The 27,075-nt window shown below is 41.7% G+C and overlaps 2 protein-coding genes across 6 annotated transcripts in view; both read right to left on the bottom strand.

Annotated features, from left to right (window-relative positions):
• Positions 1-237: 237 nt before the first annotated feature.
• Positions 238-27,075, bottom strand: part of ZNF383 (zinc finger protein 383) — a 38,798-nt gene continuing 11,960 nt past the window's right edge. For 4 of the 5 annotated variants that reach the window (XM_027078999.1, XM_027079001.1, XM_027079000.1 and 1 more), the window contains one exon: positions 23,524-25,831. In XM_027078999.1, the coding sequence (XP_026934800.1) occupies positions 24,636-25,831 (1,196 nt within the window). In that variant the 3' untranslated portion in view covers positions 23,524-24,635. Of the gene's footprint in view, positions 1,441-23,523; positions 25,832-27,075 lie in introns of those variants that run through there. The other variant, XM_027079003.1, reaches the window with a different exon arrangement.
• LOC113605586 (zinc finger protein 568-like) lies at positions 10,516-17,272 on the bottom strand. Its single transcript, XM_027079081.1, has 4 exons — positions 17,114-17,272; positions 13,961-14,175; positions 13,540-13,598; positions 10,516-11,111 (listed from the first exon to the last, which is right to left on the bottom strand). The coding sequence occupies exons 2-4, from the start codon at positions 14,067-14,069 to the stop codon at positions 10,854-10,856; spliced, it is 426 nt and encodes a 141-aa protein (XP_026934882.1). The 5' UTR covers positions 14,070-14,175; positions 17,114-17,272; the 3' UTR covers positions 10,516-10,853.

The raw sequence follows: 27,075 nt of genomic DNA, 5'->3' as shown, positions 1-27,075 counted from the left end.
CAATATTGTAATAAATTCAATAAAGACTTTTAAAAAAATGGTCCACATCGAAAAAAATCTTAAAAAATAAATAATTAAAAAAATACCCATCAATTCTACTCCAAAGTATATACCCAAGAGAAATTAAAGTATATGTCCACACAAAGATGTGTACCCAAATGCTCACAGCAGCTTTATTCATAACGAACAAAACCTGGAAAACCTGGAAATAACCCAAATGTAAACGTCCATCAACAGGTGAATGGACAAACTGTGGTTCATTCAAATAATGGAATACTACTCAGTAATAAAATGAATGAACCTCTGAATACATGCAACAACATGAATACAGACACTGAGTGAATAAAGTTCTATATGAAAGATTACATATTGTGTAATCCCACTTATATGATATTCTATAACTTGCAAAATCAATCTATGGTTTTAGAAGTCAGGATAGCAACTCCCTTTGTGGGGTAGTGAGTGGAAAGAAGCATGCAGAGGTCTTTTGGGAGGGCTGAAAATGTTCTATTTCTCCATCTAAGTGCTGTTGATCTGTCCTCTTTTCTGTATAAATACTAATAAATGCCATACATCATTAAGCCTGATCCATGTTGGGCACCTCAGCACACATGCCCTGGCACTCTCCCTGGCTGTGGAAGGCACCTGCATGTGCAGAGCCCAATCCTGGAAGCCTCTCCCTACGGTGCACTTTCTGGTGCGTCTGCAGGTGGACTCTCTGACTGAAGCCCTTCCCACACACAGCACAGGGGTAGGGCTTCTCCCCTGTGTGCACCCTCTGGTGCCTCTTGAGGGCCGAGCGATGCCTGAAGTCCCTCCCACAAGCCTCACACCTGTAGGGCCGCTCTCCCGTGTGGACCCTCTGGTGGATACCCAGGTCCTTGCTCCAGCTGAAGCACTTCCCACAGGCCTCGCACCGGAATGGCCTCTCCCCAGTGTGAACACGCTGGTGCAGGTAGAGGCTGGCTCTCTGGCTGAAGCCCCGGCCACATGTGTCACATACATAGGCCTTGTCTCCTGCGTGGTCCTGCTGGTGTCGTGCCAGCGTAGAGCGTGAGGTGAAGCCCCGGTCACATACCTTACAGGCATGGGGCTTCCTTCCTGTGTGGACACTCTGGTGGATCTGCAGGGCTGCCCTGCGGCTGAAGTCCTTGCCACAATCAGAGCACCTGAAGGGTTTCTCACCTGTGTGGATGCGCTGGTGGATAGAGAGGTTGGAGCTGCGGCTGAAGTCCTTCCCGCACACACCACATCTGTAGGGCTTCTCGCCTGTGTGTATTCGCCGATGGATGGACAGGTTGGAGCTACGGCTGAAGTCCTTCCCACATTCCTCACATGTGTGAGGTTTCTTTCCCATGTGGTCCTTCCTGTGCCTTCTCAGAGCAAATTCTGAGTTGAAGACTCTGGAACACTCCATGCAGCGGCAGGGCTTGCCTCCTGGAAGGAGCACAGGAAGGTTAAGGTCTGTTGTCCTTTCACTGAAGGCTCTTCCACCCCTGTCATATGGAGAGGGCTTCTCTCCCTTACGGGTTCATGGGTGAATTAGAAGGTTTCTGAGCTGGCTGAAGTCTTGGCCACACTGGGGATAGCTATAGGATTTTTCTCCTGGAGATACTGGCCAAGAGAGAATCCCATCATTCTCATCCCTGACTCCTGGGACAAAGAAAATTAGATGACGAAAGTGAGCAGAGGTTTTGTCTGAGCCTGCACGGTACTCCTGGACATACTTCGGCAGTACTGGTAAAGCAAAGAAGCTTCACTGAGTGAAGAAGTGTTGCTGCTGGTCTCTGTCCTCCTGACATTAGGTTTTTCATTTTTGCTTCAAGGGGAATGGGACGATACTGGGGACCTTTTCCTTAGTCAAGGAAACTAAATGTTACTAGAAACACCAAGTCAAATTCTATGAGCTACAAATGGGTTAATGTCAAAGTATGATTATCAAAAAGTTAAAAATATAACTTTCATACAATTATGGAGTGAACAACTGTCAAAATTTTAATGAGGAACTAAGAAAATGGTAATGCTGGTTGCAAGTGAATTTGAGGAGCTTGGGCATTTAATGCTTTCATAAAAAAAGATATGTGGGGGGACCTTCAAGATGGCAGAGGAGTAAGACGTGGAGATCACCTTCCTCTCCACAAATACATCAAAAATACATCTACATGTGGAACAACTCCTACAAAACACCTACCGAACACTGGCAGAAGACCTCAGGCTTCCCAAAAGGCAAGAAAATCCTCATGTACCCGGGCAGGCCAAAAGAAAAAAAGCAAAACCAGAGACAAAAGAATAGGGATGGGACCTGCACCTCTGGAAGGGAGCTGTGAAGGAGGAAAAGTTTCCACACACTAGGAAGCCCCTTCACTGGTGGAGATGGGGGGTGGGCATGGGGGGGAACCTTCGGAGCCACAGAGGAGAGTGCACCAACAGGGGTGTAGAAGGCAAAGCAGAGAGATTCCCGCACAGAGGATTGGTTCCGAAAAGCACTCATCAGCCCAAGAGGCTTGTCTGCTCACCCACTGGGGCAGGTGGGGGCTGGGAACTGAGGCTCAGGCTTCAGAGGTCAGACCCCAGGGAGAGGACTGGGGTTGGCTGCGTGAACACAGCCTGAAGGGGGCTAGTGCGCCACAGGTAGCCGGGAGGGGGTCCGGGAAAAACTCTGGACCTGGCTAAGAGGAAAGAAACCATTGTTTCAGGGTGTGCATGGAGAGGAGATTCCTTCCTTGTCTGCCCACAGAAGGCAGAAAACCGCCTAAACAAGCTCCAGAGATGGGTGCGAGCTGTGGCTAACAGCTCGGACACCAAAGGTGGGCATGAAATGCTAACGCTGCTACTGTAGCCACCAAGAATCCTGTGTGCAAGCACAGGTCACTATCCACAACCCCCTGGGAGCCTGTGCAGCCTGCCACTGCCAGGCTGCTGCACTGTCAATTCCAATTATAACTACCGTACCCCTCCCTCCCCACCCGTTGCCCCCTGCCCTCCCCCTCCCCAGCATGAGTGAGCCAGAGCCCCCTAATCAGCTGTTGCTTTAACCACATGCATCCTGTCTGGGCAGGAACAGATGCCTGAGGGCAACCTACACACAGAGGTGGGGCCAAAACCAAAGCTGAACCCCAGGAGCTGTGCAAACAAAGAAGAGAAAGGGAAATTTCTCTGTGCAGCCTCAGAAGCAGTGGATTAAATCCCCACAGTCAACCTGAGGTACCCTGCATCTGTGGAATACCTGAATAGACAGCAAATCAACCCAAACTTGAGGCGGCAGACTTTGGGAGCAACTGTAGGCTTGGGGTTTGCGGTCTGCGACGGACTTGTTTCTGATTTTCACGTTTATCTTAGTATAGTTTTTAGCACTTTTTATAATCGGTGGATTTGTTTACCGGTTTGGCTGCTCTCTCTTTTTTTTATTACTCTTTTTATTTTTTAATTTTAATAATTAAAAAAAATTGAATATTTTATTTAATTGTCTTTCTTTTTTTCTCCCTTTTCTTCTGAGCCGTGTGGCCGACAGGGTCTTGATGTCCCAGCCGGGTGTCAGGCCTGAGCCTCTGAGGTGGGAGACCCGAGTTCAGAACACTGGACCACCAGAGACCTCCTGGCCCCACATAATATCAATCAGCGAGAGCTCTCCTAGAGATTTCCGTCTCAATGCTAAGACCCAGCTCCACCCAATGGCCAGCAAGCTCCAGTGCTGGACGCCCCATACCAAACAACTATCAAGACAGGAACACAACCCCACCCATTAGCAGAGAGGCTGCCTAAACTCATACTAAGTTCACAGACACCCCAAAACACACCAGCGGACGCAGCCCCACCCACCAGAACACAGGCACCAGTCCCCTCCACCAGGAAGCCTACACAAGCCACTGAACCAACCTTACCCACAGGGGACAGACACCAAAAACAACAGGAACTACGAACATGCAGCCTGTGAAAAGGAGACCCCAAACACAGAAAGTTACGCAAAATGAGAAGACAGAGAAATATGCAGCAGATGAAAAAGCAAGGTAAAAACTCACCAGACTGAACAAATGAAGAGGAAATAGGCAGTCTACCTGAAAATGAATTCAGAGTAATGATAGTAAAGATGATCCAAAATCTTGGAAAAAGAATGGAGAAAATATAAGAAACGTTTAACAAGGACCTAGAATAACTAAAGAGCAAACAAACAATGATGAACAACACAATAAATGAAATTTAAAATTCTCTAGAAGGAATCAATAGCAAAATAACTGAGGCAGAAGAACGGATGAGTGACCTGGAAGATAAAATAGTGGAAATAACTACCGCACATCAGAATAAAGAAAAAAGAATGAAAAGAATTGAGGATAGTCTCAGAGAAGTCTGAGACAACATTAAATGCACCAATATTCGAATTATAGGGGTCCCAGAAGAAGAAGAGAAAAAGAAAGGGTCCGAGAAAATATTTGAAGAGATTATAGTTGAAAACTTCCCTAACATGGGAAAGGAAATAGTCAATCAAGTCCAGGAAGTGCAGAGACTCCCAAACAGGATAAATCCAAGGAGAAACATGCCAAGACACATATTAATCCAACTGCCAAAAATTAAATACAAAGAAATAATATTAAAAGTAGCAAGGGAAAAGCAACAAATAACATACAAGGGAATCCCCATAAGGTTAACAGCTGATCTATCAGCAGAAACTCTGCAAGCCAGAAGGGAGTGGCAGGACATATTTAAAGTGATGAAAGGGAAAAACCTACAACCAAGATTACTCTACCCAGCACGGATCTCATTTAAATTCGAAGGAGAAATTAAAACCTTTACAGACAAGCAAAAATTAAGAGAATTCAACACTACCAAACCAGCTTTACAACAAATGCTAAAGGAATTTCTCTAGGCAGGAAACACAAGAGAAGGAAAAGACCTACAAAAACAAACCCAAAACAACTAAGAAAATGGTAATAGGAACATACATATCAATAATTGCCTTAGGGGCTTCCCTGGTGGCGCAGTGGTTGAGAGTCCACCTGCTGATGCAGGGGACACAGGTTTGTGCCCCGGTCTGGGAGGATCCCGCATGCCGCAGAGCGGCTGGGCCTGTGAGCCATGGCCGCTGGGCCTGCGCGTCCGGGGCCTGTGCTCCGCAGCGGGAGAGGCCACAACAATGAGAGGCCCGCATACCACAAAAAAAAAAAAAAAAAAATTGCCTTAAATGTGAATGGATTAAATGCTCCAACTGAAAGACTGGCTGAATGCATACAAAAACAAGACCCATACATATGCCGTCTACAAGAGACCCACTTCAGATCTAGGGACACATACAGACTGACAGCGAGGGGATGGAAGAAGATATTCCATGCAAATGGAAATCAAAAGAAAGCTGGAGTAGCAATTCTCATATCAGACAAAATAGACTTTAAAATAAAGACTACTATAAGAGACAAGTACACTACATAATGATCAAAGGATCAATCCAAGAAGAAGATATAACAATTGCAAATATTTATGCACCCAACATAGGAGCACCTCAATACAAAAGGCAAATGCTGACAGCCATAAAAGGGGAAATTGACAGTAATTAATAGTAGTGGACTTTAACACCCTGCTTTCACCAATGGACACATCAGCCAAAATGAACATTAATAAGGAAACACAAGCTTTAAATGACACATTAAACAAGATGGAGTTAACTGATATTTATAGGACATTCCATCCCAAAACAACAGAATACACTTTCTTCTCAAGTGCTGATGGAACACTCTCCAGGATAGACCATATCTTGGGTCACAAATCAAGCCTTAGTAAATTTAAGAAAACTGAAATCATATCAAGTGTCTTTTCCGACCACAACGCTATGAGACTAGATATCAATTACAGGAAAAAAACTGTAAAAAATACAAACATGTGGAGGCTAAACAATATGCTGCTAAATAACCAAGATATCACTGAAGAAATCAAAGAGGAAATCAAAAAATACCTAGAAACAAATGACAATGAAAACACGATGACCCAAAACCTATGGGATGCAGCAAAAGCAGTTCTAAGAGGGAAGTTTATAGCAATACAATCCTACCTCAAGAAACAAGAAACATCTCAAATAAACAACCTAAACTTACACCTAAAGCAATTAGAGAAAGATGAACAAAAAAACCCCAAAGTTAGCAGAAAGAAGGAAATCATAAAGATCAGATCAGAAATAAATGAAAAAGAAATGAAGGAAACAAGGGCAAAGATCAATAAAACTAAAAGCTGGTTGTTTGAGAAGATAAACAAAATTGATAAACCACTAGCCAGACTCACCAAGAAAAAAAGGGAGAAGACTCAAATCAACAGAATTAGAAATAAAAAAGGAGAAGTAACAACTGACACCGCAGAAATACAAAGGATCATGAGAGATTGCTACAAGCAACTCTATGCCAATAAAATGGACAACCTGGAAGAAATGGACAAATTCTTAGAAAAGCACAACCTCCAAGACTGAACCAGGAAGAAATGGAAAATATAAACAGACCAATCACAAGCACTGAAATTGAAACTGTGATTAAAAATCTTCCAAAAAACAAAAGCCCAGGACCAGATGGCTGCACAGGCGAATTCTATCAAACATTTAGAGAAGACCTAACACCTATCCTTCTCAAATTCTTCTAAAGTATAGCAGAAGGAGGAACACTCCCAAACTCATTCTGCGAGGCCACCATCACCCTGATACCAAAACCAGACAAAGACATCACAAAAAAAGAAAACTACAGACCATTATCACTGAAGAACACAGATGCAAAAATCCTCAACAAAATACTAGCAAACAGAATCCAAGAGCACATTAAAAGGATCATACGCCATGATCAAGTGGGGTTTATCACAGGAATACAAGGATTCTTCAATATACACAAATCAGTCAATCAGTTTGTTAATACACCATATTAACAAACGGAAGGATAAAAAACATATGATAATCTCAACAGATGCAGAAAAAGCTTTCAACAAAATTCAACAACCATTTATGATAAAAACTCTCCAGAAAGTAGGCATAGAGGGAACTTACCTCAACGTAATAAAGACCATATATGACAAACCCACAGTCAACATCGTTCTCAATGGTGAAAAACTGAAACCATTTATTCTAACATCAGGAAAAAGACAAGGATCCCCACTCTCACTACTATTATTCAACATAGTTTTGGAAGTTTTAGCCACAGCAATCAGAGAAGAAAAAAAAATAAAAGGAATCTAAATCGGAAAAGAAGTACAACTGTCACTGTTTGCAGATGACATGACACCATATATAGAGAATCCTAAAGATGCCACCAGAAAACTAGAGCTAATCAATGAATTTGGTAAAGTAGAAGGATACAAAATTAATGCACAGAAATCTTTTGCATTCCTATACACTAATGATGAAAAATCTGAAAGAGAAATTAAGGAAACACTCCCATTTACCACTGCAACAAAAAGAATAAAATATATAGGAATAAACCTACCCAAGGAGACAAAAGACCTTTATGCAGAAAACTATAAGACACTGATGAAAGAAATTAAAGATGATGCAAAGAGATGGAGAGACATACTATGTTCTTGGATTGGAAGAATCAACATTGTGAAAATGACTATACTACCCAAAGCAATCTACAGATTCAATGCAATCCCTATCAAACTACCAATGGCACTTTTCACAGAACTAGAACAAAAAATTTCACAATTTGTATGGAAACACAAAAGACCCTGAATAGCCAAAGCAATCTTGAGAAAGAAAAATGGAGCTGGAGGAATCAGGCTCCCTGACTTCAAACTATACTACAAAGCTACAGTAATCAAGACAGCATGGTACTGGCACAAAAACAGAAATATAGATCAATGGAACAGGATAGAAAGCCCAGAGATAAACCCACACATATATGGCCACCTTATCTTTGATAAAGGATGCAAGAATATACAATGGAGAAAAGACAGCCTCTTCAATAATTGGTTCTGGGAAAACTGGACAGCTACATGTAAAGGAATGAAATTAGGACACTCCCTAACAGCATATATAAAAATAAACTCAAAATGGATTAAAGACTTAAATGTAAGGCCAGACACTATAAAACTCTTAGAGGAAAACAAAGGAAGAACACTCTTTGACATAAATCACAGCAAGATCCTTTTTGACCCACCTCCTAGAGAAATGGAAATAAAAACAAAAATAAACAAATGGGACCTAATGAAACTTAAAAGCTTTTGCACAGCAAAGGAAACCATAAACAAGATGAAAAGAGAACCCCCAGAATGGGAGAAAATATTTGCAAATGAAGAAACTGACAAAGATTAATCTCCAAAATATACAAGCAGCTCATGCAGCTCAATATCAAAAAAACAAACAACTCAATCCAAAAATGGGGAGAAGACCTAAATAGACATTTCTCCAAAGAAGATATACAGACTGCCAACAAACACATGAAAGGATGCTCAACATCACTAACCATTAGAGAAATGCAAATCAAAACTACAATGAGGTACCACCTCATACCGGTCAGAATGGCTATCATCAAAAAATCTACAAACAATAACTGCTGGAGAGAGTGTGGAGAAAAGGGAACCCTTTTGCACTGTTGGTGGGAATGTAAATTGATACAGCCACTATGGAGAACAGTATGGATGTTCCTTAAAAAACTAAAAATAGAACTACCATATGACCCAAAAATCCCATTACTGGCATATACCCTGAGAAAACCATAATTCAAAAAGAGTCATGGGGCTTCCCTGGTGGCACAGTGGTTAAGAATCTGCCTGCTAATGCAGGGGACACAGATCCGGGAAGATCCCATGTGCCGCAGAGCAACTAAGCCCATGCGCCACAACTACAAAGCCTGCCTTCTAGAGCCCACAAGCCACAACTACTGAACCCACGTACCACAACTACTGAAGCCTGCTCACCTAGAGCCCGTGCTCCACAACAAGAGAAGCCACCACAATGAGAAGCCTGTGCACGTCAACGAAGAGTAGCCCCCCCTCACTGCAACTAGAGAAAGCCCACACGCAGCAACAAAGACCCAACACAGCCAAAAGTAAAGAAATAAAATAAATTAAAAAAAAAAAGAATCATGTACCACAATGTTCATTGCAGCACTGTTTACAATAGCCATGACATGGAAGCAACCTAAGTGTCCACTGACAGATGAATGGATAAAGAAGATGTGGCACACGTATACAGTGGAATACTACTCAGCCATAAAAAGAAACAAAACTGAGTTATTTGTAGTTAGGTGGATGGACCTAGAGTCTGTCATACAGAGTGAAAGAGAAAAACAGTCAGAAAGAGAAAAACAAATACTGTATGCTAACACATATATATGGAATCTAAAAAAAAAAAAAAATGGTTCTCATGAACCTAGGGGCAGGACAGGAATAAAGACACAGACACAGAGAATGGACCTGAGGACACAGGGAGAGGGAAGGGTAAGCTGGGACAAAGTGAGAGAGCAGCATTGACATATATACACTACCAAATGTAAAATAGCTAGCTAGTGGGAAGCAGCTGCATCACACAGGGAGATCAGCTCAGTGCTTTGTGACCACCTAGAGGGGTGGGATGGGGAGGGTGGGAGGGAGACACAAGAGGGAGGGAATATGGGGATATATGTATACATACAGCTGATTCACTTTGTGATATGGCAGAAACTAACACAACATTGTAATGCAATTACACTCCAATGAAGATGTTAAAAAAAAAGAAAAAAAGATATTTGCCTCCAATCAAATAAACATTTTCAATTAAATTATCAGCATAAAAAGTCAAATAATATATATTTTTGAAGTTGCTACCCATCCCTTCATGGATTCATAGGGTTATTAATGGCATTTTCTCCTGGCTGACTGGTTCTCACCTGAATAGGAGCTTCTTGGTATTTTTTTCTCCATCCACACATCATCTTCTTGTTCAAAATGGGAAATCATTTCTGGTTTGGACAGCAGATGTCCTGTTTGAGGGGAAAGACTGGTGGATTAGGGCAATATGATGTGGACAAGGACCCTGCCACAAGTCAATCTTATCACTTGGTATTCGTGAAGGTCCTATGAAGACTGGGAAAGGTGAATAAAACCACTGCGCATCAAAATCACATTTTATATTTATATATATGTAGACACACACACACACACACACACACACACACACACACACACATAAATAAAAAAACAAACAAATATTTTCTTCCCCAGAGAAAAAAATGGTTCCAGGAATTCCAGGAATTTCAGTGAAGAGGCCAATTTGCAATATACAACAGTAATAATTCTCAGTGGGGTGAACAGGCAGTAATGATTGTGTGTCCACCAGAGAAGCACTGCCCAAAGTGTGGTTTGAAGAGACTTATCAAAAATGCAGACTCCATCCCAAATCCACTGAATCAGCAGCCCTGGTGATAGAACCTAGGGACGTAGGTTTTTCGGATAACATTTTATTTTAGAGAAAGACAGCAAGAGTGATACACAGAACAGAATGCCTATAGAACCCTAACCCATAGTCACCAATTGTTAATATTTGGCCCATTTACTTTATTATTCTCTCTCACACAATTCTTTTTTAAACCACTTAAGAGAAAGTTACAGGCCCCATGGCTCTCTATGACTAAATTCTTTCAGTACACATTTCCTAAGAACAGGGACATTTTTTTCCATAACCACAGTACAGCCATCAAAATCAGGAAACTTAACATTGATGCAGTATTAGTATCTAGTTCACAGTTAATTTGTAAATGATGCCAATTGTCTCAAATATGTTCCGTTTAGCACTATTTTCCTAGATATTTTCTATCTAGAATAAGACACTGCATTTAGTTGTCTTATCTCTTTAGTCTCCTTTAATTTGGACAGGAACTGGCATTTCTTGCCTTCACCTCAGGTATTTCTATGCACTCTCAAATCTGATACCCACTACCATTAAGGGATCTGGAATATGTGGACCCCCAAATGCAAATCCCCTCAGGATTTACTCTATACAACTGAACCCGAGAGAAAGCAGATGGGTTCAGGAAGATGCTGTTCTCACCCAAGGAGATGAGATTCCCATAGTTCTCCAACATCACTTCTCTGTACAGGTGCCTCTGAGAGGGATCCAGATGCTCCCACTCCTCCTGGGTAAAGTCCACAGCCACATCCTGGAACGTCACCAGCTCCTAAAACAACAAACAAAGTCACCCTCACACATACCCATTCCCACAGAGGAATGCAGCTGACAAGCAACAGTGACATCCATAAGTGGTTCTGAGAGTTTCCAGGGTCCTGAGTTAGACTAACTTAGGCACACATCCATGCACTTGATTGTGTTATATCATGTAGAAGATTGAAAAGATGCATGAGGTACATTTTTTTTTAACGCTTCAGCCCTTAAAGTCTCTTTGGGTGATAAGACTCAAACTTCAACCACAGTACACCAAAAGCTACACAATTTCAGAGGTGTCATCCACACAACATTCTATGAATCAGAATAAGCTTGAGATTTACTTGGGGAAGGGTCCAGAGAAGGAGTCCAAGGTGGGTTGGTGCCATGAGGGCAGGTACCATGGAGAAAGCCAGGTACCAGCCTTGTGGGATGGTTAAAATGTGAATAGAGGGAAGGGAGGTGGGGAATTCCAGTTGGCAAGAAAAGTGAGTGGATAGTTGTGTGGGAAGGAACAAGACATAGATCAACAATAAGGACTCTTTGGTTAATAAGAAATGCTATATAGGAAACATCCCTCTGATAATTATATATTAACAATGTTTATTATGGGCCCCAAATCCCCACTCACACATTCACAATAGAAAGGATATATGAACACTGGCAGAGTCACATGAAGGACTAATATTCAGTACCAATTCCCAAACTGTGGTTCAGGGACCCATGAGGTTCCCCAAGACCCTGTCAGAGGGGTCTGTAAAGTCAATATCATTTTCATAATAATTCTCAAGGCTTATACACTCTCATTCTCTTACAACAATATGGAGGCTACATGTCATGTGATCTTGCAACTGAGAAAATGTTGAAGCAGATGTGAGATTCCAGCTGTTTTCTATTAGGCCAGACATTAAAGAGATTAGCAAAAATATAAAACATTTCCATTCTTCTTTTTTATCTTTTTTTTGTTTTGGAAAATTAAGTATTTTTCATAAAATGTGACATTAACTGTAATGGATTAATTTTTGAATGGATTAATAAATATTTTAAATTTTTGTTAGCTTGAACCGCCAATCTGGTAATATTGATAACACACATAATAAAAGCCATTTTTTAAAGTGTAAAGGGGTCCTGAAACAAAAAGTTTTAGAAACTACTGCTATACTGAAATGAAAGTGAACAAACTACGTATACATGAAACAATATACATCAATCTCACAACATAATATTGAAAAAAAACAAGCACAAAAGAGTACTGTATGTACTCTTGATTCTATTTAAAAAGTTCAAAATCAGACTAAACTAATCTACAGTACTAGAAGTCAGAATAGTGGCTACCATTGTGGGGAAGATGGGGTTCTCTACTAGGAGGGGTTTGTTCAGAGCTGAAGCGAGAGGAGAAGGCACAGAACAGCTATAGATTAATTTAGCCTGTTCTAGAGCTTCATATTAATGGAATTGATACCAACTGGGATTCTTCCCCAATCAATAGAAATTGACTAGAGGCCAGATAAGAAATTCAGGCTAGGCTTTATTGGGGCCCCTGCTGCAGCAAGGAGGAGCAAAAACAAACAACAGTTTCCCTTGCTCCCAGAGCGGGGGAAGGCGAGCTGGTTCCTTATATGGGGTGAGGGTAAGGGTGTGTCCAGGGGTCGGGCCAGAGGGGTGGCTTAGGTGTTTTGCCCAACCCTTTCGTGGTGCTGAGTGCAGGGCGCATGTGCAGTACCCAGCTTTTGCTCCCAGCTCTTCAGAAGTGGCAGCTGAGTTTTTTTGGTCTTTTTGTATCTTTGGTCCAGAATTTGCCCCAACTGCACATGCATGCAGTTATTTTTAGTCCCTTATAGTTCTTTGTATTTTGTTGCTCAAGGAGACGTTTGTCCAGGTGCAAGCACTGCAGCAAAAGGTCGAGGGCCCAGCCTGTCTCAGAGTCACACAGTATGTACTCTTTTGTGTCTGGCTTATTTTTTCTCAGCATAATGCTTTTGAGATTCATTCATGTTGTTCTATGTATCAGCAGTTGTTTCCTTTTTTTTTTTTAATGAGTAGTTCTTAATTATATGGATTAACACATTTTATCCATTTATCAGTTGATGGACATTTGGGTTGTTTTTAGTTCAGGGCTATTATAAACAAAGCTGCTAATAGTCACATACAGATTTTTGTGTGGACATCTATTTTCATTTCTTCTGGGTAAATACAGTGGGATTTCTGGGTCAATGGTAAGTGTGTGCTTAATTATATAAGAAACTCTAAAACTGTTTTCCAAAGTATATTGCACCATTTTGTCACTCCTACCAGCAATGTTCAGACTTTGTTGAGAAACTGGAGTAACATATGTCTAGCCCAGGGCCAGCACAGTATACATGTTATATTGCTCTCCTTCCCCAATCCCCAAAATGAGCTATGTGGGTGATATTTTGAGGGAGAGAAGGTGGACTCTAATTTACCTGTAATTTGGGCATTTCCTCCTCTTCCTGAAGAAGGGCAGAAACCTCAGAAGGCAGTGCTGGGTAAGAAGAAAGAAGCAGTGAAAAATGAACTTGGCTCACTGAAGCAGACCAGTATCTTAGTTACCAAGAAGGGAGAAGGGGCACATTGTATTCAGCTGGTAACACTGGTCCTTGCTTACCATTATCTGACTTTTCTAGGCCCTCCCCTAGAAAGTCTTTTCCTCTCTTTCTACTTTTACAGATGGCCCTTCGACCCAGACACTTTCTCCCTCCCTCCTTGCAAAAACCTACTGAATACCTACTGTGTGCCTTGGTAATGATTTAACTCTCACCTTTCTCCTTACTCTTTGAGGTCACACCAGCTTCTACATGGTCCCACATCTTGCCCTCCCTGTTAGGAGGGGAATCCCCTCAGTACCAGCAGCTCTGCTGAGGGAATCTCTCTTCAGCCTCTCCAAACTCCACCTGGAACATCCAGAGGGAGTTTTAGGAGATGTTGTCTCCACCAAAGATGGAACTCCTGCCATGTGGGGGACCTCCTGCAGCCTTCATGCTCAGGTAGCTATTTTGTTCCTGTAGGCAGGAGAGGAGATGTCCCAGCAGCCCGGACTTCAGGCTGGGTCCTGGACTTCTCTATTTAAGTGAGAGCACAGTTAATAAACTAAAGCACAGTTAAGGTGATAAACGTTTACTAAGCATCCACTGTGTACAAGGCATAACCCTACTTCCTAGGGGTACCCAGCTCTGACTTTCTCAGGACTGTAGCTTCACAGGTTGATCAAGTCACAGGGCAGCAAATTCTGCCTCCTCTGTGAAGATTTCCTGGAAACCTCCCACTTTGGGGATACAAATCCACAGTTCTCAAAAGGTGAACTGGTGAAATACTTGAATTTCTCTTTTTAGCTATCAGATCAGTAAATGTTTTAAAATCTGAAAACCTTATCACTAGTGAGGCTGTAGGAGAATGATCAGTCTCATATGCTGTTAGAACATAAATAGGTACAGTCTTCTGGGGGGGAGCAATTTGATTGTATCCTTCAAATTGAGGGGGCAGGGAGGGTCAGGAAGCAGGGGTTACAAAAGTGAACCAGGAAACTTTGGGAGGTGATAAGATACATTGATTATCTTGATTGAGATGATGGTTTCATGAGTGTATAAAAATGTCAAAATTGAATATATTCATATATATTCATGAATATATATATATGAATATAAAATTGAACACTTTATGTGCAGTTTATCATGTGTCAATTAATCCTCAATACAAAAAATTCAGTTCACTAAAAAAAAGTTTTTTAATGTACAGAACACCTTTGGTCCCACACTTGCAATTCTAAATGTCAGACTTGCACAAGAGCATGAAGATATGAGTGCAGAGATATTTATTGTAGTTACATTTGTAATATTGAAGAACTTTCAGTTATCTGAAAGTACACCCACACTGGACCACACAATACTGAATATCTGCTAAAGAATGAGGCAGCTCTGTATATACTGACAAAGAAAGGCAACTTTAGTGTAACTTTACAGAGAAAGCAGCCAAACTGTGTTAAGATTTACTTTTGTAAATTTTTTTTTTAAAGTATGAGTATTTTACATAGATGTAAATGATTCTCAATGCATTGGATGGGAAATTGGACACAGGATAATTCCACGTTCAACTCTATATCCAATGGTACTCTTCTATTTACAACAAGCAATATGTTTAACGAGCAAAATATTAAGCTATTTTCTTTTTAAACAAATATAAACTACGGAATAAGAAGTGACATAACAAAATGTTAAGGTGACAGCTGGATGAATTTCAGAGATATTACACTGAGTGAAGGGAGTACAAACTGTATTTATGCAGTTATAGAACAGGCAAAACTAATCAGAAATAGTGATTGCCTATGGGGGAAACTGGGAGGGAGCACAAAGGGAACTTTATAAGGTGACAGACATATTCTGTATATTTACTTGGGTGGTGATTTCACTGCTGTGTATATATATGTAAAAATTCACCAAGATGTACTTAAGATTTGTGCAATTTATTGCATGTAATTTACATCTCACTTTTTAAAGTTTTTGCAAAAATTTAATAAGGTATGGTGATTCTAAAAAACTCTAATTAGCAAAGTCATGCAATAACACCCAGTTTTTTGTTGTTTTTTTTTGTTTATTGTGGTACGCGGGACTCTCACTGTTGTGGCCTCTCCCGTTGCGGAGCACAGGCTCCAGACGCACAGGCTCAGCGGCCATGGCTCACGGGCCTAGCCGCTCTGCGGCATGTGGGATCTTCCAGGACCGGGGCACGAACCCGTGTCCCCTGCATCGGCAGGCAGACTCTCAACCACTACACCACCAGGGAAGCCCTTGAATATTTTTGTTTCATTCCATCTTCACTGTGATCACCCTGATCCAGGACACAATCAGCTCTTATCTGGACCCCTGTGGCCATCTTCTATATAAGATTCTATTCCCTCCCTGTCCCCATTTTGATATGCCTTCCACATGATAGTGACATCCAGCTTAAGAGATCTGTTCCCTTCCTCTCCAATCCTCAAATAGAAAAGTTACAGTGGAGAAACCTGGCAGACTCAACATTAATTAAGTGATCAAAGTTAGTATCATAATGAAACAAATCAATATTCTGTGCCAACTGATATGACAAATTGAGGACACATCACTTCTGTGTTACTCCTGCCAGAAGTGTGTAATCTTAATCTAATCATGAAGAACCAAAAGACAAATCCAATTTGAGGAACATTTAAAATAACAAGCCTGTACTTTTCAAAAATGTCAAGATCAATAAAGACAGAAATGTTAAGAAAGTATTCCAGATTAAAGAAGACTAAAGACATGTAAGGGCAGGGGGTGTGGGGCATAAAGAAACTTATTAGGACAACTGGCAAATGTTTATTATTATAAATTGGAGATTAGACAATGGTACTGTATCAATGTTAAATTCCCTGAATTATACTATGGCTATTTAAGGGACTGTCTTTGTTTTTAGGAGATGCATGCTGAAATAATTAGGGGTAAAAGACGATGTCTGCAACTTACTCTCAAATGATTCAGAAAATGACAAATACACATATAGAGATGGAATGATAAAGTAACTGGCAAAAAGTTGACAATTGATGAATGTGAATGAAGGGTATACAGGTGTAATTTGTACTATTCTTGCAATTCTTGTTAATTTAATACCACTTAAATTTTAAAATCCATTGCAGTAAGGAAAACAAACAAACAAACCACCTCAACAAGGCCTACAAGTCAAGAAAAGACAATACTTCCCAATGTACACAGTGCACACCAGGGCATGTGGAAGAGAGGGTGAACCATTTGTGGACTAAATTAATGGAAAGTAGGGGCAAAGGTTAAGGTGTGCCAAGAGCTCTGATACCGATGGGGTCAAAGGGGGAGGTAAATTGAGGAGAGAGAGTGGGCTTTCCTCTGGAGTTTCCCAAAGCTGTGCCACGTTTCATGTTTGTCTTAGAGCCTTGGTGGGCACTTCGAGGCAGTGAACAAACATGTCATCTAACTGGGGACAGGGATTACTGCATGAAAGAGGTTAAAAATCACTCACTGAAGGTCTTGCTGCCAGGAATCCTGGGGCCATTTTCTCCTCTTTTCACAGATCTCTCAGGGCCAGCAGATTCCAAAGAGGGCAGAATGGGGAGCCAGGAGCAATGAGGACTGAGTCACATGCCAGAAATCGTCATACTCAGTCTCTGCAGATCCACCCTTACCTAAAGGAAAATAAAAGAGCCATGAGCCAACCTTGACCTGAAAGACCAAGGAAAATGTAGAGCATGTTCATCCCACAACCTCTGCACTCAGAGAGGCTTTGCAGAGTTACAGCCAGGCCTGTGACGTACGAGTCACCTGTGATACCAAATTCACAACTGGGACACCTCCACCTTTAAAACCTGGAACTATAACTTCCAATGAGACAACAAAGGAAATACAACTCCCCTACAGCCCTCACTGGCCATCAGTGTGGAGAATTCTCTTTTGCAGATAACTGTGGAGGTGATTATAGGTGTGATATTCCTGGCTTTGCTACCCCAGAGGCAAGTACCCAGGGGGAGGTCATTTAACTCCACAGCACCTGGGAAGCTTACAGAAGCTGCTGAGGTTTCTCAGATGCAAAGTGGCAGCAGGCCTTTGGCAATTCATAGAGGGCCTGGCTGGGGGAAGAGCCCACCCTGGTGGCTAGCACAATCTGTCCATCCCTCTGATAACACACCCTTTGGCTCACTTATAGAAAAAGCCCTCTGAGTCAGAGGTGACGGTGGCCTCACAGGAGCATCTACAACAAAAGGGGGGATCCAAGACTCTGGCCCCCCTCCTCAAAGTCCAAGTCACCTCCAAACTAAGGGATGTCAGAACATATTGTCACCATAAAGACCAAGACTCGTGACCCTCACTATATCCCAAACCCAGGGGCACCCACTTCCTAATTCCTCCCCACATCTCCCAAACCCAAGCATGCACAGATCTAGTTGCCCAGACAAACACCTCAGAACATACAGCCCCAATATGCTCCCCCAGTGGACTAAGAATGCCGCCTGCCATATCAGTAAACAAAGGATGTTGTGGCCAGCAAGCCAGTACCCACTGCAGCCACCCCCAACTGTGAACCCTGAAGGGATTCAGGATGGAGAAAAGCAGGATACTGGCCCTAGATAGCTAAGGTGCATATCAAAGGAATGATTTCAATGAGCCCAGACTCTCGCATCTTCCCATACATAGAAAAGCGCTAAATTCATTAACTTGAGATGTCTGGTTTTTTCCTAATTAACAGTAATCTTTTGATGTTCCGACTGCCTGGTTTTTGTTGCAAACCTCCCCCCCCTTACCTCTTCAGAGCAGTCCATCAGAGCAGCGGTCCCCAACCTTTTTGGCACCAGGGACCACTTTCGTGGAAGACAATTTTTCCACGGGGTGGTGGGGGGGTACGGACATGGTTCGGGCGGTAATGCGAGTGATGGGGAGCGGTGGGGAGCGGCATACAAAGCTTCTCTCCCTCGCCGGCTGTTCACCTCCTGCTGTGCGGCCTGGTTCCTAACAGGCTGCGGACCGGTACCCGGTGGTGGCCGGGGGGTTGGGGACCCCTGCCTTAGAGATAAGAGGCTGGGTCCTGGTCTTAAGTCCTCAGAAAGCTCACCAAATAAAACATAATTCTCAACTTTTAGGCTGTGCTTTTTTTTTTCAGTCGACACCCCCAAATCCCTGGACCCTGCCTCACTGTCCTGTCCCCACCAACCTGGGGTTGCAATGCACCAGAGGAGCCTCCCAAACCAAAATGCCCGTCATGGGCCGTCGGACCCCGCGACTCCCGGACCTTCGGTTTTCACCTTCCCCCTTCGCAGGACCCGGGGACCCCTGGCTATTCCTGCTGTCCTCAGCCAGCGAGGGGACTCAACTCTCTAGGCCCGGAGGTCTTGGGCATGGAGGTCGCCACGGGGTCTTCACGAGCCGCTGTTTCACGGAAGCAGCGCGACCTACCCGCGCCGTGCACCCAGAAGGCCCAGCCGGTGCTGCCCGTGCGCAAGCAGAAGACGCGGCCAGGCGGCGGAACCACAACTCCCAGAAGACCTTGCGCAGGTTGGGGCGCTCTCCAAGCCCTCCCCAAGGCGCGATGGGGGCGTGGCGAGGCCGTCACAGGTGAACTGGAGGTCTCACGTGGGATCATCCACCTTGCTAGGACTGGACATGCAAAACCACACGGGTGCCTTCGCCCACCGTCTATAACCAAGAATGAATAAATAAATAAAGAAGCAAACAGTAATTTCTGTATTTAGGCATAGCTATATTTAAACTAATATCCTTTCACATAAATATTTGTATTTTCTTAACCCACTTTTTAAATCAGATGTATATTGAACATTAAGGGGTTTTCCAGAATATTCTGTAAATTCTACATGCCACTTATGTAATTAATGTTTCTCTTTATCGTTAGGTTGTTTCCAATGACTGGTATTACAGGCCACAGTCACTTGTGTTTGGCAGAGACTCAAAGGCAGGCAGGGGAGTGGCAAAACTTCATAGTGAAAAAAGAGAAGGCTTCAGGTATATTCTGAATGGAGGTTATTGGCATAGAGAAGCTGGAGGTGGGCCAACTACAAGCAGTGCAACTTATGTGATTGGTTTGGGGGTAATGGTTTGGCTTTCTCTGGTTGGTTCTGAGTTGGAAGCAGAGGCAAAAAATAGGGAAGCTGCTATTGACCAAGTTCTGACTGTTCTGGGCTGATTGCTGCCAAAGTTGTAGTTTGGTTTTCTGGTTGGAAACCAGTTGTTTACTGCAGAGTTTGTGGGTCAGAGTTCTGTTGTCGTATGCAATCTGGTATTGTTTTTGTATAACCAGTCTCTCAAGTTTAGTGGTTTCAAACAACAGCAACCATTTATTATCTTTCATGGTTTCTCTGGGTCAGGAATTCAGAAACAGCCTATCTGGACAGCTCTGGCTCCACTGAACGTGGAACAGTGTGAAGTTCCAGGAGCAACTGGGAGCTGGCTGGACATCTCTTGTTTCATGTAATCTCAGGGTTTCTCCAGGTGGTATTTCTGTGTAGGCTAGTTTAAGCTTCTTAATAGCATGGTAGCCTCAGACATCTTACATTGCAGCTCAAGGTTCTCAAGGCAAGAGTCCCAAGAAAGATCCAGATGGAAGTTGTAACACCTTTTATGTCTAGCCTCAGAATCACATAACATCATTTCCACTTACTCACAGTTTTAAAAGCCCATCCAGATTCAAAGGGAGGGGACATGGACTCCACTTCCTGATGGGAAAGTGGCAAGGTTCTGGAAGACCATGTGGAAACAAAAATATAGTCAGCCATTTTTGGAAAATACGATTTGCCATAAACTGCAAGCAGATCAAAGCAGAAGAAGAAGTTTCAATTTTCAATCTGCCATGAAGACCGCATATTTATATTACTGAGCTGAAGCCATTTGTAGTAAGTAGGAGTGATCAGAAAAATGATCTCTCATGATTAAATTTTAAGAGGATCAAAGAAGATCTAGCTCCACTGAGCATGTTTAAAGAGACAATGAGAGACAAAAATGAAGCTGTTTTCTTTTTAGCCTCTTGAGTATTGGGTCCAAAGTGATAATAATTGATAAAGATTATTCTGCACAATTAGGGTATTATGGCTAACTGGGGTCAATCAAAAAAGCCACAAAGAACTTCCTTATGTTCTCCATGAAAAAGAGATCTGGGACTTCCCTGGTGGTCCAGTGGTTAAGACTCTGCACTCCCAATGCAGGGGGCCTGGATTCCATCCCTGGTCAGGGAACTAGATCCCTCATGCCGCAACTAAAGATACCACATGCTACAACTAAAGATCCCGCATGTGTAAATGAAGATCCCGCGTACCGCAAATAAGACCAAGCACAGCCAAACAATAAATTAATTAATTAAAAAAAAAGAAATGTGAGAAAGTTGGTTTAAAACAACAAGCATTTATAGTCATTCACACATCTGCAGGTTGACTGGGGGTTAGCTTTTCCTCGCTGGGTTAAGCTGAGGTGATTTGACTGGGGCAGCTCTCATTGTCTCTGGACAGTAAGGTAGCCAGGGCACATATTTCTCATGGCAGTGACTAAAAATGAAGAGGGAAAGTGGAAATATACAAAACCTCTTAAGGCCTAGGCTCAGAATGTGCACATTGTCCAAAGCAACTCACATGGCCCAATCCGAAATAAAGGGCAGGGAAACTATATCTCGCATATAGTGCACTCAAGGCAAGAGTGTTGCGACTGATTGGTTTTTTTTTTTGTTTCAAATAGTCGCAATAAGATCTCCCTATCTCACATATTCTTTCAATATGACTTTGAGAAGAAGGGAAATTCAGTGGTCCCTCTCCTTGAACTAGTTGAGCCTGTGGTTGGAAATGATAGTATATGACTTCCAAGGGTAGGTCACAAAAGGCAATATAGGTGGGCACCCACTCTGGAGCCCCTGAAGTGATATGGCCACTCTGCTGTGCCCAGGGCAGGTGGATGGGGATTCAACATGAGAGACCAGTGCCAGACCCCAGGCCCATGTGCCTGGGCTGTGGCTGCGACCTAGAGACACTGCCAGTTCATGGGACCCTCCAGTTTTTGAAGCTGCTACTCTGCTTGAGTTAGATCTCACCCAGCACTCTATCTTTCTCTATGTACTTTGTGCGAATATGTTTTGGAGCATCAGTTAGGAGTCTATGGGTGAAATCTAGCTTTCATTCATTGATGAGGATTTATTCTTGACACAAGTATTTTAAAAGAAAAATCTTTACATTCTTGACACAAGTATTTTAAAAGAAAAGTATTTTACAATAGCCTCGGTGGTAGTTAGTTCTGTTCCCACTACTGCTTCTTTTGGCGGTACGCGGGCCTCTCACTGCTGTGGTCTCTCCCGGTGCGCAGCACAGGCTCCGGACGCGCAGGCCCAGCGGCCATGGCTCACGCACCCAGCCGCTCCGCGGCATGTGGGATCCTCCCGGACCGGGGCACGAACCCGTGTCCCCGGCATCGGCAGGCAGACTCTCAACCGCTGCACCACCAGGGAAGGTCCTCCACTACTGCTTCTTGTTTTGCCCTGTTACAAGTAGAGAGTGACAGTGCTTCTAATTCTGAGGCTGGAAAAGGTAAAGATTGGAATACTAGAAAGGATCACCTCAATGTGGCAGGGAGAGCTCATGTATGGGTTGATCTGACCATGAGCTCTGTAAGTCCTGCACCGCATCTTGGGGGGCTTTGTTCACCTGGATATGCTCAATGACCAGAGAATCTACATCTAAGCCCTTAAGTTCAGCATTACTCTCTGCATTTTTGAGCATGTGCAGTAAAAATTCAGCACTCTCTTTGGGCCACCGACCCTGCATTCAGCCCCAGTGTTGGGCCTGGGCACACCTACCACCTCCACCTTTGTAACGATGGAATAGCACACATTGCTTCTTTAAAGTGACATCCTTCAGATACTTGGTGGCTTTTCAGATATGCATACCCTTAATGGCCTGGGCAGTTTCACGAGTGTTCTTAAAGTGAACACAAGATTTGAACCTCTTGACTTGCATGATTTTGTGGCGTTTTCTGGGCCAAGTGAATAGTGAGCCATTTTTAGAGGTCAGGTCATCTCAGGCCACTTCCCGGAAAAGTCTAGTATTTTAATGTATGCATGCACACTGGGTTATAAAACTTCCAATACAACTTTGGCTGCCACTCACAGGTTTGTTTTTTTTTAATATTTATTTATTTTGGCTGGGCCAGGTCTTAGCTGTGGCACACAGGATCTTCATTGCGGCATGCGAGATCTTTAGTTGCGGCACACAGACTCTTAGTTGTGGCATGTGGACTCTTAGTTGCAGCATGCATGTGGGATCTAGTTCCCTGACCAGGAATTGAACCCTGGGCCCCTGCATTGGGAGCACGGAGTCTTACCCACTGGACACCAGGGAAGTCCCACAGGTTTTTCAATTGTGTTCTCATATTCATTCACATTTAAATAATGTGTATATTAAGGTTTTAGTTCCTTAACCCATGTTAACCAAGAGGGGACACTAAATTAATATTCAGATATTTGCTGGCCTTCCTTTTGTTACTGTCTCCCCCATTCTGGTCAAATAATGTGCCCTGTATATTTTCTTTTTTGGAAACTAATTATTAGGAAAAATATTCTTATCTCTTCCTGCTTATTTGACTGTGCTTTCAACTACCCATCATTGTATCAACAGGGTATTAGTCTTTGTGCAGCACAGAAAATAAAGTCTGAATGTAGATTACCCACGCAAACTTTTTTTTTCCCCTTTTGAAATTTCATGCAGAATGAGTGATGGGGAAAGCTTTCCTATGTTCATTACACTTATTTCTCTTTTTTCATTATTAATTCTTGGATTTAGACAAAAGTAAACAACATGGTTAAAATCCTTTCCACAAATAATAATGACGATAATTATGAAAATGGGTGTATCAATGATAATAGTGGACTTTTACTAAACATTTACTACATGATAGGAAAAGTTCTAAATACTTTATTAACTCATTGAATCCTCACAACAAACCAATACATAGAACGTGATTATATTTACTAATACATAAAAAATAAAATGTCACTAACATATATAAGTAAAAAGTTTAAAAAACCTGGAAGCCTAAATAATACTGGTAACAGTAGTTAATTACCTTTCTAGTATGAGCTTAGGGTTAGGGTTGATGAAAAGGAACAAAACAGTTTATAAAGGAGAAAATATGGATAATTTCAGCAACTAAAATAGATGCTTTAAAAGGAAAAAAACAAGCATCCAAAGATAAATTTTGGGTCATATTAGTCAGGGAAGATTTTATAACTGAAAACAATTAGATGCAACCATAACATGAATAATAAATAAGGTCATTTTAAAAAGTCATTAAGTACATCGATAAAGATAAAAATATTTACTGAAATGGCAATCATATTTTATAGCATTATAAAAGCCAACACATGTGTATCAGGTGAAGGTGCAACATGTGTACCATGACTACATTTTCTTTAAAAACAAAGTCTGGTAGGATTTGCTCTACCAACTTGAGAGTCATCATCTATAGTTCGTATAATTACAATTAATCTTGGCTTTTTTAATTTCTAGTTTTCTGATATTCTGTTTTATAATAAAAAATATAAATTTGTGAAATGAAACAAAAAGACTAACAGTGACTTCAAAGAAAGGTTATATTGTAATTAATTCTACAAGGAATTACAAAATACAAGGTCACACAATTTAAACAGTGTGATGTTGTTATAAGCACAAATATATATATCAGAGAAGAAAGCATAGACTTAAGACTCAAGCAAATATAAACAGGAATATAATCTATCTCCAAGAAGGTAGAACAAAATAATAGGAAAGGAAAAAATTGTTGAACTGCTATTAGTACAAGATGGGGTTGGGGAAGTAAGGGGGAGAGACAGGCAAATGTCAATTTAGAACCCAAATTCATAACTTAGAGTAAAATATATTTGGATTAAAAAGAAATATAAAATAAAATTAAGAAACAAAAAATAGTGAAAGAGGGTAACTATCACACATGAATTTTTGTTGTTGTTGTTTAAAATATCAGGAAGGTGACAAGAGCTTTAGTCTTTATTATTCATCAGTATGAATTCCCTGATGACGTATGAGATCTGAGCCACTACTAAATGCCTTTCCACATTCCTTACAGTTATAGGGCTTTTCACCAGTATGAATTCTGAGGTGTCGAGTAAGGTTTGAGCATTTATTAAAGGCCTTTCCACATTCATTACATTCATATGGTTTTTCATCTGTATGAATTCTCTGGTGTTGAAAAAGCTGTGAGTTCTGAGTAAAGGCCTTCCCACATTCAAGACATTCAAAAGGTTTCTCACCAGCATGAATTCTCTGATGCTGACGAAGTTGTGAGCTCTGAGTAAAAGCCTTCCCACATTCCTTACAATCATAGGGTTTCTCCCCAGTGTGAATTCTCTGATGATTAGTAAGTGCTGAGCCACTACTAAAGGCTTTGCCACATTCTTTGCACTCATAGGGTTTCTCACCTGTATGAATTCTCTGATGCTGTACAAGCTTTGAGCTCTGAGTAAAAGCTTTGCCACATTCCTTACATTCATAGGGTTTCTCACCTGTATGAATTCTCACATGTTGAAAAAGTTGTGAGCTCTTAGTAAAGGCTTTCCCACATACTTTACATTCATACGGTTTTTCACCAGTGTGAATTCTCTGATGGTCAATAAGATTTGAGCAATAACTAAAAGCCTTCCCGCATTCCTTACATTCATAGGGTTTCTTACCGGTATGAATTCTCTGATGTTGAGAAAGGTATGAGCTACAGCTGAAGGCCTTTCCACATTCTTTACATTCAAAGGGTTTTTCACCGGTATGAATTTTCAGATGTCGAGTAACATGTGAGCCACAACTAAAGAATTTCCCACACTCCTTACATTCATAAGATTTTTCGCCAATATGAATTCTCTGATGTTGAAGAAATTGTGAATTCTGACTAAAGATCTTTCCACATTTCTTACATTCATATGGTTTCTCTTCACTGTTAATTATTTGATGTAGAGTAAAGAATGTCTGCTGAATAGATGTGGGCATGTATTCATGAGTGAATATTTCTTGGCTGAAATGCCCATTTTGATATCCCACTTGTCTTTCAAAGTGGTTTCTATATTCCAAAACATCTCTAAAACTGGAGTATTCAAGGCCATGCTTTGTAAGTCCCATCATCTCCCTCTGGCATGATTCTATTTCATAAACTTCCTTCTTTAGTGATAATAACTTGGTTTCACACATTGATTCCAGATCTGAAAGAAAATAAAATGGTAAATATTCTTCCCCCACCTCATTTGTGAAAAGTTAAACTTTTATAATAGAAATGGAAAAACTAAAGTGAAAATAATATCTGGTAGTGAATGACATAGAGTTCTCAAGTATATCTGTTTAATCTGAAAAATGGACAAGAAATGCACAAAATTAAGGAGATATAATGCAGGAAACAGCAGGAGGAGACTATGGAAATAGGAAACCACAATGATTCTCAAATAGTGATGTGGATCAGAATCATCTGAAAAGTTGATAAATATACAATGCTTGGGCATATTAAAAGATGACTAGTTTTACATACATTTCTATAAGCTTGTATGTATGTGTATGTAAGAAACAGAGTACATCATCATACTATATATATTACAAAAAGTGGACAATGTTACCTCCATTAAAGGTCTACTGAGAGAAATAAACGCATATAGGGGGAGATTCTTGGGCTCTGTAGTATAATAAAGTATGAATTTGGTCTTTGTCCCCAGTTCCTAACACAGAGCTTGAAAAACCCTTTGAATTTCCTGAGTGATAGCAGTGTTTTCATTATGCTAATGAGGTGACTCATGGTGGACCCCTAGATAGCTTTAGGATGGGGAATGGTCACTAGAAAGACCCAGCATATGATTAGAGGATAGGGACTTTCAGCTTCTTGACCTCTGGGGTGGAGAGAGAGGCTAGAGATTGAGTGGCCAATGCCTTAATCAATCATGCCAAGGTAATTAAGCCCTGATAAAAACTCTGGACACCGAAGCTCAATGGAGATTTTTGGTTGGTGAACACACTGAGGCGCTTCACCAGGCGGGTGACACACTTTGACTTCACAGGGAGAGGTTATGGAACCTCTGCCTCCAGAAGCCTACCCTAACTCATCTGATATGTATCCTTTACAGTAAAACTGCAATTGTAAGTACAGAGCTTTCCTAAGTTCTGTGAGTCATTCTAGCAAAGCCTGCAGGGGCCATGGAAATCCCAAATTTATAGCCAGTTGGTCAGAAGTGTGGGTGGTCTAAGGAACCCCTGAGACTTGCAGCTGGTGTCAGAAGTGAGGGCAGTCTTGTGTAAGACTGGCTGTTAACCTATGGGGTCTAAGCTAACTCTGGGTAGTTAGTGTCAGCATTAAACTGCAGTACAGCCAGTTGGGGATAAAACAGAATAGGGTCCATAATAAAGGGCATACTAGAGGCAACTTAAAAGCGATTACAGAGGGTCAGCCAGATGGGGGAACAGC

The sequence above is a fragment of the Aethalodelphis obliquidens genome, unplaced genomic scaffold (assembly GCF_003676395.1).
Source record: "Aethalodelphis obliquidens isolate GAN/ISIS:26980383/991018 unplaced genomic scaffold, ASM367639v1 scaffold43, whole genome shotgun sequence".
Lineage (NCBI taxonomy): Eukaryota > Metazoa > Chordata > Mammalia > Artiodactyla > Delphinidae > Aethalodelphis > Aethalodelphis obliquidens.
This window is presented reverse-complemented; position numbering and strand designations above follow the sequence as displayed.

Excerpts from the sequence above, each read along its gene's own strand:
- LOC113605586 (XM_027079081.1), bottom strand. The coding sequence starts at position 14,069 with ATGGCAGGAGTTCCATCTTTGGTGGAGACAACATCTCCTAAAACTCCC. Across the intron at positions 13,599-13,960 it reads TTCCCTCAGCAGAGCTGCTG|CACTGCCTTCTGAGGTTTCT; the intron begins GTACTGAGGGGA and ends CTTCTTACCCAG. Across the intron at positions 11,112-13,539 it reads AGGAAATGCCCAAATTACAG|GAGCTGGTGACGTTCCAGGA; the intron begins GTAAATTAGAGT and ends TTGTTGTTTTAG.